Below are 10,577 nucleotides of genomic sequence, written 5' to 3' on the forward strand. Positions count from 1 at the left end.
GAAAATGGAGAGGCAGAGCACGTTTGAAGAGTAGGAGGGAAGACTGCAATATGCCACTTTGGAGGGGAGTCAGACTACCTTGGTATAGGCTACAGACAACTGTCAAGTTTATTTATGTTTAACTTCTTGCAAGCAAAAACATCAACCGTCCAAATAAATAATACTTTACTTCATAAAGATGCAGCCTTGCTAAAAATAGCTGTGCATTTTGGGCGTGGCCAACAGACTAGGGAGTACAGCTTCAGCAGCAGAGTAGATAGGAGAATCTAGGGACTGTAGCTACCATGTTGCTCTCTCACTGGATGGTACAGTAGACTATATTACTGCATTTTATTACAACACATTTATCTCCTCTTATGTGGTTATTTATTACTGTACTAGCAGGACTCTGAGCTCACTCTTTGTAATAACTCCTACAGTAGCCTACATTGCTTACATTGCATTCCATACGGTCAGTAGCTACTGCTACAACAGGCTGTACTTAGATTAACAACTGTAGTACCAATGCCTACATGTAAAGCATACATACCACTAAGCCAAGGGAGCAGTCATTCCTTACAGGAAATTCCTACAGAGCACTTCTGCTGACTAAAAGGCTCCAAGAGAGGATAGTTTCAAGAATGTAATGTATACACTATGTTCAGCGTACAAGTCCAGTTCAAGTCCTTGGACCTTGTATGAGAATTCAGGTGGTCTCTATGAAACAGTGTGCTGTGATTTGTATGTGGTAATGTAGGATGCAAGTTACCATTTTAGTGGGTAAAATAATTAAAATGGTATAATAATTTAAACGTTCTCCTAAAGGTTCTATCCAACCCTTTTAGCAATCCTTTCAACTGCCGTGATACATCTCAAAAATCCTCCACAAGAGAGAAAAGTTAGAGAATCAAAGACAGAAAGCAGAGCAGAGCCCTCCATTGGCAGTGTGCCTGTCTCTGTGCTGAGACATACGCGAAATGGGAGAGAACCATCGGATTCGTGGTCACATCTCTGACCAAGGCCCTTCTTCCCCAATTGCTCAGTTTGGCCGGGCGGCCAGCTCTAGGAAGAGTCTCTGTGGTTCCAAACTTCTTCCATTTAAGAATGATGGAGGCCACGGTGTTCTTGGGGACCTTCAATGCGGCATATATGTTTTGGTACCCTTCCCCAGATCTGTGCCTCGACACAATCCTGTCCCAGAGCTCTACAGACAATTCCTTCAACCTCATGGCTTGGTTTTTGCTCAGCGATGTACTGTCTACTGTGGGACCTTATATAGACAGGTGTGTGCCTTTCCAAATCATGCCCAATCAAGTTGTAGAAACATCTCAATGATGGATGGAAACAGGATGCACCTGTGCTCAATTTTGAGTCTCATATCAAAGGGTCTGAATACCTATGTAAATAAGGTATTCGTATTTATTTGTAATACATTTGCAAAAAATTCTAAACCTGTTTTTGCTTTTTTATTATGGGGTGTTGTAGATTTTTATGAGGAAAACATTTAATTTAATCCATTTTAGAGTAAGGCTGTAATGTAACACCATGTGGAAAAAGTCAAGGGGTCTGAATACCTTCCGAATGCATTGTATGTGTATTCTATTCTTCATGTCTATCATGGCCATTTCTTGGAGAGGGCTAGGGAAGCATCCATGTTAGAAAACAAAAGGGTAAAAATAACAGGCTCTGCAAACTGTTCTGTGACATACATTAACCGCAGTCACAACACCACAACTGCCATCAGAACCATACAAGCCAAGCCCATACACATGTCAACCACTATAAAAAGGGGAAACTAGAGAATAAATAGCTCAGATATGAAATATACTAAGTGTTAATATGCATCCATTTATGTGGAAATCAAAAATCAAGCAGCATCTCTCCAACGAAGGATGGCTGCCATTGCCCCATTATAGCAGTAAGATGGTATCTGCACAAATACCCATTGTGGCTCAGGACATGGAGAAAATGGGGATCTATTGTGACGGGTTAAATTGTGAATCATAAATGCCAATTCAGAATTAGCTCCAGTGGATTCAATTGGTAAACAATAGTGCTGCAGCGTCAACCATTGAAAAGGGGTGGAAGAGGAGGCATGTTCTGAATCTGAAGTAAATTAGGCAACACTGCCACCGGGTGGCCTACTTTGAAAAAAAATACCCTAAAGCCAGGCGAGACATCATCAGTGTCGATTCTACTCCATGGTACAGTATTTAGCCATACCAAACAGAAATCAGTACAATAAATGCATAAGATGTATTTATTTTTTAGAAAAGGACAAAGTTTGGTTGGATTTAAATGTTAACGTTTATTGATGCATTTCTAATAATTATTGCACTCCAATTTGATATTGTATGACGAGCAATTAGACTGCTACTTTTTCCCTTTTAAGGACAAGCTGTTCGGTCTCCCTACTCAGCTCTCCGTGGTCTGCGAGGGATTGTTCACCATGGACGCTAAACAAACATCCTCACGCCAAACGGTTAGGCAGTGGTTACCTGGACACCTGCGCAGCTGGCTATCAGTGGGAAAAGAGAAAAACAACTATTGAGAAAAGAGGGGAAAAAAACGTCACATATTTGAATCACTGATTCGTGGTCTAGGCCTAGCTAACAGGACTGTAGACAAGGCATATTTACCGAGATATCGGGACATCATCGATGTCGGTTAATGGAGATGTTGCGGATAGAGACTTCTTTGGGGCTAAAATGAATTTCGGTAGGCCTATATGGCTCTCCGGCAGCGATCTCTTTTTGTAAACTCTAGTCTGGTGGTGGTGCCTGGTCATGGTTGATTTCTAAGCAGACCTTCAACGTTTGTAAACTGTCGACGTCCATGTGGTGTAAAACCAGAGCGATGACGCCTGCCTACGTAGCGATGTTACCGTTACCCTGGCAAAGGTGAACCCCATCATAATGGCCTAAACGTTCAGCTCTTGACAAGTTCACTTCTCAGCAGCAATCATCTTCTAGAAATCCAGAGTTGAAGACAAACTACAGCCACTAACTTTTCCCCCCCTACAAATGTGCAGACAATGACTAACCATGTGCATTATGCTCTTTTTAATGACAATGCTCATTTGAAAAATAGAGAAAAATACTTGCCTAAAAAAACAGCTTTAAACGTACTGGTGTTTAAAGTGCAAATATATGTCAAGTGAAATACATGAGACATGCAACATATCAAGTCATTATTAAGTAATTCCTCCAACAAGCTACTAGTAACCAGAAACGTACAACTTAAAACGGTACATCTGCTGTAGAACTGTATGCATGTGATTGCACTGCCATGCAAAACAAAGCACAGAGTAATTATACTCAAATAAAAAGCAGTCATTGTAAAGATCTGTAGACTACATCTTTATGCTTTGTGTTGGTCACGGTTTACACTGACGAAGACAACAGTTAATACAATAAAACATCAGAATAGCATGAAGCCATACTGCAGAATGAAGCTAGCCTATACTGTATCATTACATAAATCAAGCAGACAAAGCCCTCACTGCCTCGACTCCCCGCACACTGGTAACTCCAGAGCTGTTGTGCAGTCTGTCAATACCATACTAAGCACAGCAGGTTGTGGGATCAGCAGTCTGTGTTGTTACTCATTAATTATTTTACATCCAAAATAACATAACAGACCATATCCCCCTCAGACATCCAAGCCCAAAACTCGAGCACCATGGCACCTCTTTATTGCATCATAATGATCTTCTCTTGATGATTGACAACACATGAGCCCCTCCCTACCCAGAATAATAGACAAACAGGCCTGATAGCATAATAGATGTGAACATTAGTGTAGCAGAGACAAGAAATAAAAAGGAGACATGGCCTCTGGAGGTCACAGAAGAGATATGTTCACATCAATTACTAAGCAGGACAAAGACCAAAACAAAGTCAAAAACGTAGAACATGGATTAGTTGGGTTTAGACTCAGATCAGTGTCTTGTGTGACAAAACATTTGGATATCTTTTCCGCACTATAGTGTGTCTGACAAGGCCATGTATCTAGAGTTGTGAGTGAATCCAAAATTAATGCTCTCTATGAAGGCCAAAGTATATTTTGAATATTCACTTGCAAGAGATAAACAAGTTAATAAATCACTTGAGGGGGGAAAAAAACACGTTTAAATCATATTCACCAATCAATAAATCACATGTGAAGAACTCCATCTTATGTAACGTGATAAGCAGCGTTACAGTTTATGGCTATTTGGCAGCCTGAAGTAAAATAATAACCCCCCCCACTTATAACTAGGAATAACTACTAGCAACTATGTACTTAGTGGCATTTCAGAACAGAGAGAGCAGCAACTCCCCTTATGTGGGGAACCTATCCTCATAGATGTTACATAGCTTTAGTCAAATGGAACACCAACTAAACTAGTGTCATTCTCTAAGTCATAAGTTGTTCCAAGAAATAACCAACAAGACTGAGTCATCAGCCTTGAGACTTACACGCACAAACTGAAAGCTGATGGTGCCTTCACAAATCTTATTGCCTTGGATTTCCATCGCTCTGCTAGAGCTTTCAGCAACATGGTCCAAACCCATCAGACATTCCTCTACGAACAAATGTGACATGGTGGCGGCGTTGACAGAGTTAAAACATGTTAAGCATGGTTCAGATGGCGCAGATGATTCGTCGGCCAAGAACTTGCTTTAATGGCGGGATAGAAACACTATGGCACGGCAATCGTCAGTCCCAGTTCTCCCAATCCTCCAGCTGAAAAATAACATGTCATTTAGTTCAACACAGTTGTTTCCAAGGCATGTTATCCTTTGTTATAGTTTGAGGTTAGAAGAAATACAACAAGAGAAATATGACAAATACATCCTAGCCCACCTCTCCTGCAGCGGCAACTCTAGAGAGCGCCATCTGCACCTCCTCTTCTGTCATGTCCAGGTCAAAGTCCTTCTCCCAGTCCTCACTGACATCTGTGCTGGACCCTGCAGGGGTTTGGGGGGGGCACAGGGTCAGATAGGACCATTTAACACTGTTCTACAACACAAAAAGCTTAGGACCTATTCAATCAAATCACAGTCACATCAATAGCTGAATAGAATGTCCTTTTACCTTTCTTGCCATTGTTTGAAGGTGTAGACTTCCCGCTGTCAGAGTTGAGCTCAAACACCCTCAGGTCCTGGGGCCCCTCTGTCTCTGGTCTGGTGGTAGGAGCCTGGAATGTTACTCTCTCAGCTGTAGCTTTCCCTGTGGGCTCAGGCTGGGCTGGGGTCTCTACCTGAACCTCAGGCTGCTCCTGTTCCCTCTCCACCTCCTGCTGCCCTTCTGGCTCGCTCTCCTCCAGGCTGGCCTTGTTGAGTTTCTGGGCCAGCTCCACGACTGCAGGATGTGGCCTGGCTGGTCTCAACTCCACCTGGGTAGTCAGGCTGCCACTGTCGCTGCTCAGGGAGAGGGTAGAGGAATGCTCCCCGCTCGGCGACGGGATGGGGCTGAGCGGGGTCGTCGCCATGGTGACTGGTGTGAGTGGGGACAGCTGGGTCGCGGGGTCTTCCAATGGGGGTGTGAAGTTTAGGCGAGATGAAGACGTTGCACCAAGGAAGTCATCTGGGGTAGAAATAAGGGAGAGAGAACAGTGAGTCACATGAGACAGACCTGCACTAATCTAAAACATTTCACCATTGTGAAATCCACTATCCAACACACCTTCATCCTCCTCCTCCCAGCCCAGAGCCTCTGTGTGGGTAGTCTGCTCTGCTCTCTGTTTCAGGGCCACTCTTCTTGCCTCCTCCTGGTGGTCAGTCACAGTAGTTATTACCCATCAGCAGAACAGTACCAGATTGTGTTTTTATGTATTCAGGGAGATGGTGCTATGAAGTGGTGATGGGTATTTTAATTTGAAAATGATCTAATACACACAACTTACCTGTGAAATAGTTGCATCGAAAACATTGTAAGATACCTCCATTTTGTCAGCATGCAGTACATAAAATATTATACACACAGGTGGACTTTCCAGAAAAAGAGGAAGGGTCTGGGAACGGGCTTTGGCAGAAGAGGGTGTGGACTTTTAAGAAACATTGGAAAGCATCTAAACCCAAATCGAGTAGCAGATTTGGCTCTGGGTGCTGAGATTAGCTTTCACAATCTCAATGTTTCCCAGAGTCTTTACTAACCTACCAGAGCTCTGAGGCCCCTCTCCAAACTGTCCAGCAGAGGGAAGAGTTTACTTTCTAACGTGATAGAAGGGGTGCATGACAGTTCACAAGAGCTATCCATGCCAGTAACAAAAGTGGGAATTACCTGGTATAACTGAAAGACTTTGTAGAAATACCGCTGCCAGAATTCAGAATGGGCTACAGCTGCTGGCACCTAGGGATGAAAATGCATAATATGCTACTTTACACCCAGATTTTGTATTGTTAGGAACAAGAATAATTCACTTACATTCTATTAACGTGGTAAATAATGTTAAGCTCTAGTGTTTCTATGATAAGACCTTTTAACAGGAGGGTTTAGATAAGTGTACCATTTTGGTGTAAAGGGCCCTGATGGAGGGGCTGTTGACCAGGAGGTCAGAGATCTCTCCTTTCCTCTCCTCCAGACTGAAGCAGGAGAGCCACGCATCAAACTTCTCTAGGGGACCTAGGACAACACACAGGCCACACATTTAAAGCACACCCAAGACACTACCATGTTTGACAGTTTAACCGCATGAAAATAAGAAGTCCAAACTTCCCAAGTCTTGTCCTGACAAGTTATTTGTATTCACTGTAATAAGAGTTCATTTTGACCATGGTTAATGGGTAGGCCCAATCCATGATTTTAATGCCCACTACACAGAAATTGAACAGAAAAATCAACCAAGAGTGCTTGCAGGCTTGGATTATTGGAGCGCATTTTAAGACATTTAATTGTCTCTCAGATTGAATAGAGCCCTTAGACAACATTAGTTTGGTAAGAGGAATGGGAGGAATTAGGACATCCGGTTTCTTACGTCACTGCCTTATTTGCTTGTTGCCCTAAGGTAAACATCCCCAGGACACAAAATAGCAGCTAACAAGATGGAGATCAGAGGTTATTTTAATTAATGTATTTCACAAGTGGCTAATTTGAATCAACTACCTTCACTAAAACCACTGCGAAAGTGTTGCCTGCATATTTTGGGTTCGAATAGCAACGTTCTAGCAGGTCTGGTTATGGTAAGAGTATTTCATGAGCAATTTCTGATTGCATTTTAAGCCCCGCCTATCCAAACTTGTGATTTGTTGCGAGAGTTGTCTGTCTGAATGGGACCCTGCCCGGAACATTTATTTTCATTCCCTTTTTATTTTATTTAACCAGGCAAGTCAGTTAAGAACAAATTCTTATTTTCAATGAAGGCCTAGGAACAATGGATTAACTGCCTATTCAGGGGCAGAACGACAGATTTGTACCTTGTCAGCTCGGGGGTTTGAACTTGCAACCTTCCGGTTACTAGTCCAACGCTCTAACCACTAGGCTACCCCGCCGCCCCAAAGTTACCAAGAGAATCCATCATTTACATTTACATTTAAGTCATTTAGCAGACGCTCTTATCCAGAGCGACTTACATGACTTCCAGACTAAACATTTACACAGGGCCTTTAGTCCCTTGTCATTGCCATTCTGTAGGCTTTTTTTAATGTTTTGAGGGCACTGAAGCCTGGTTAGTGACATTACATGGCACATGACCTTTTCTTGAATATAATCAGAAGAGTGAAGAAACAGATGGAAAAGAAAGTTGTGAACTGTTCACCGTCAGGCTCATTGCAGTATGTAGCAGGGTCAGCTTGTAGACTGTAGAGACGAGCCTAGGGAACAAAACACAAACTGTAACTCAAGTGACAACATGTGTTCTGGAGTGTAATCATTAGTCCAAACAGTTGTATTTTGCACCGAAAACTAGTTTCTATTGGAATGGACAAATTCAGGTAGGTCCCTGCCCGTTTGGTTCCTAGTGAATACAACCCTGGTATCTAGTATTGCAACAAAGAGACAGTGTTAGGATATCAAAAACATGTTTATCTCTTGAAGCCTAAAGCACAAATCTGTGGATAAACCATCCCCTCTGCTGTGGAGCTCAGTAACACTTCTGAGACGAACCACTCGTACATGTTTGAACAGGTGGGGGAGAAGCTCTAACAATGTTAACATTTCTGAGATACATTCTTGTATATTAGCAGTAAGTGCAGTAAAATGTAAAACAGCATAGTATCTCTTCCTTAAGTAGTTCAATGACACGGTCACGGTGATTAGTTAAACACAGTCTAAACATCCTCACCTTGGTGCTGTCATACACCTCTGTGGTGCCTGCAGGAGTTGCCACTAGCGTAATGACATCACAGTCGATGGTCATGTCCTGGGGAGGAGCGAGGGTGTCTGTTATCACGCCTAAGAAACTGGACAGACTCTTCTTCACCTTCTCTGTGGTGTCAGAGGAGCCCTCCACCTGAAACAAAGTGGGACAGGTGGCATATGTCAGACAGGAAGTATGCCTATAAATAACCAAGTGACAATGCATATGAGCTTTTCTCATATGGGTCACTGTGACCCATAGTAAAGAACCAAATGGCCTACCGCTAGTTTGCTTCTAACAGCACTTGCTGTGGCGACGATGGAGCACGCAGTATCATGTTGCACTACGTTGGAGAACTCTGTCAGGTCACGCTTTATAAACTCATACGCCTCAGATGACTGTAAAAACAAAATGTTGGAGTTACATTGGCAAGTCCAAATAAGGCAAGATGTCACAAGGATATTCATGGACTTTTATGTTTTATCATGAGTCATGTAGAAAACACTGAATTTGCCTACTTGATAAACAGCACATAACAAAATAGCCAGCAAGTTTATTTTGTAGCTTATTATGCATCATAAGGAGAGAGAACTTGATTATCTGTGCAGGCTAGCATGGATGCCTACCTTATCTTTGACAGCCTGGAAGCTTTGGTGAAGCCAGCCTCCCCACCAGCCTTCGCAGCCTTCCCTGGAGTCGAGAGACATGGTGATGAGACTTAATGGATCAACAGGGCAATGTCATGCAATACATATCTTGCAATTTAGATACTTAACTATGTTAATGGCCTAGCTAACGTTACCTACAATCTGGCCAGACAGAAGAGTAACAGTGTGCATACACTCATCTGACAGCAATCTAGCCAGTTTAGCTGACTGGCTAGCCAACACCTGGGGTGTATTCATTACGCTGTTTCTGTTGTAAAACGTTTTCAGTTTGGAGTAAACTGTGTGTTGCATAATTGGCGTAATGAATACACCTCATGTGTTGGCTAGCCAGTCAGCTAAACTGGCTAGATTGCTGTCAGAGGAGTGTATGTCCACTGTTTCTCTCGGACAAATTTAGGTAGGTCCCTCCCCGTTTTGTTCTGTTTTCAGTTGCAAGAGGTTATGAATACACCCCAGTGAATGTGCATTAGATGTGTACAGCAACTAGCCTATCTAGTTAGCTGTCATGCTAACAAAGTTAGTTACGGTGGGAACCATGGAACTGTATTTTATCACCTTTAATAAATACAATAGGAGGTAGTAATAATCGACCAAATTACATTTGTCACGCGATTAATATATCTGTATCTGCGACTAGGCAGCAACCAGCCTGTTCGTCACTGCAAGCTAGCCACCTAACGTTAGCCATCGAGCTAACCAGCTGGTGCAATATTTTGGTAAACAAACACAGACGGATTTCCTCACATTGCCTCGAGAACAGACAGAACGTTTTGAAATGAGTGAATGTAGCAAGAGCTAAATATGAAGGAAGCAACATCTTATATGAAAAAAAACATGCCAAAAGTGTGATTATAATACGATGGTTAATTTATCAAACAAAAACTATATTGCGACTTCTCACTCACCCTTCAGCCATCTTCAGACCATGACGACAACACCGGCATTTACTGAACTCTGACCCTGCTGAATTAGGAATAAGCTTGTCCCTCTAAAAGAGAGACTTTTCAGTTTGTATCTGCTTCTACTAAATACAGCTTTAGGGTAGATAGCTCGTGTAAAATATATTATTATTTTCCAAATTCATTATTAGCTCTTTGGGCAATTTTTTAGGACTATGTCTGTGTCTGCAAAGGATCATGGTTAGGGATGGGTCAATATTTACATAATGAGTACCTGGAGGGAAATGGGGGAGCTTTCAATTTACTCTTGAAAGTTGATAGAAGAATGCACAAGGTGCATCATCAGTTTTTATCTTGTCATGTCAGTCATTGCGTACCTTAGAGAGCTATTTACTTGGTCAGAAATGTCCAGATCAACCAGCTAATGTTTTTTAGCCCATAGATTTTGTTGTGATATTTGAGTGACTCAAACATTACGAGACATGGCAAAATGTATAGAGTTGCAAGAAAATTAGCTTTAAAACAGCAAACTGTTCCCCAATACTGGAAGGAGGGCCTGAGTGAAAAGTTTGGGAACCACTGTTTCATTAGGCCTATTCCAAAAATGCACTAACTTGCACCAGGAGCAATTTTAGCATGTAAATCTTGGTGGGGCAAAAAGAAGTGTCTAGTAGCAAAGCCACTACACAACACAATACATTAATTGTGCTATAACAGTGACAAATTGTGCCCACAAACCTACATAAAGCT

General features: G+C 42.2%; 1 protein-coding gene across 1 annotated transcript; it reads right to left on the bottom strand.

The window, feature by feature from the left end:
* Window positions 1–3,026: 3,026 nt before the first annotated feature.
* LOC118368398 (BSD domain-containing protein 1-like) lies at window positions 3,027–9,978 on the bottom strand. The gene is made up of 11 exons (XM_035752460.2): window positions 9,834–9,978; window positions 8,887–8,950; window positions 8,542–8,658; window positions 8,246–8,413; window positions 7,721–7,775; window positions 6,473–6,588; window positions 6,247–6,315; window positions 5,650–5,734; window positions 5,059–5,550; window positions 4,828–4,931; window positions 3,027–4,707 (listed from the first exon to the last, which is right to left on the bottom strand). The coding sequence occupies exons 1-11, from the start codon at window positions 9,842–9,844 to the stop codon at window positions 4,681–4,683; spliced, it is 1,308 nt and encodes a 435-aa protein (XP_035608353.1). The 5' UTR covers window positions 9,845–9,978; the 3' UTR covers window positions 3,027–4,680.
* Between the last annotated feature and the right edge of the window lie 599 nt (window positions 9,979–10,577).

Source organism: Oncorhynchus keta, chromosome 35, assembly GCF_023373465.1.
Source record: "Oncorhynchus keta strain PuntledgeMale-10-30-2019 chromosome 35, Oket_V2, whole genome shotgun sequence".
Classification (NCBI taxonomy): domain Eukaryota; kingdom Metazoa; phylum Chordata; class Actinopteri; order Salmoniformes; family Salmonidae; genus Oncorhynchus; species Oncorhynchus keta.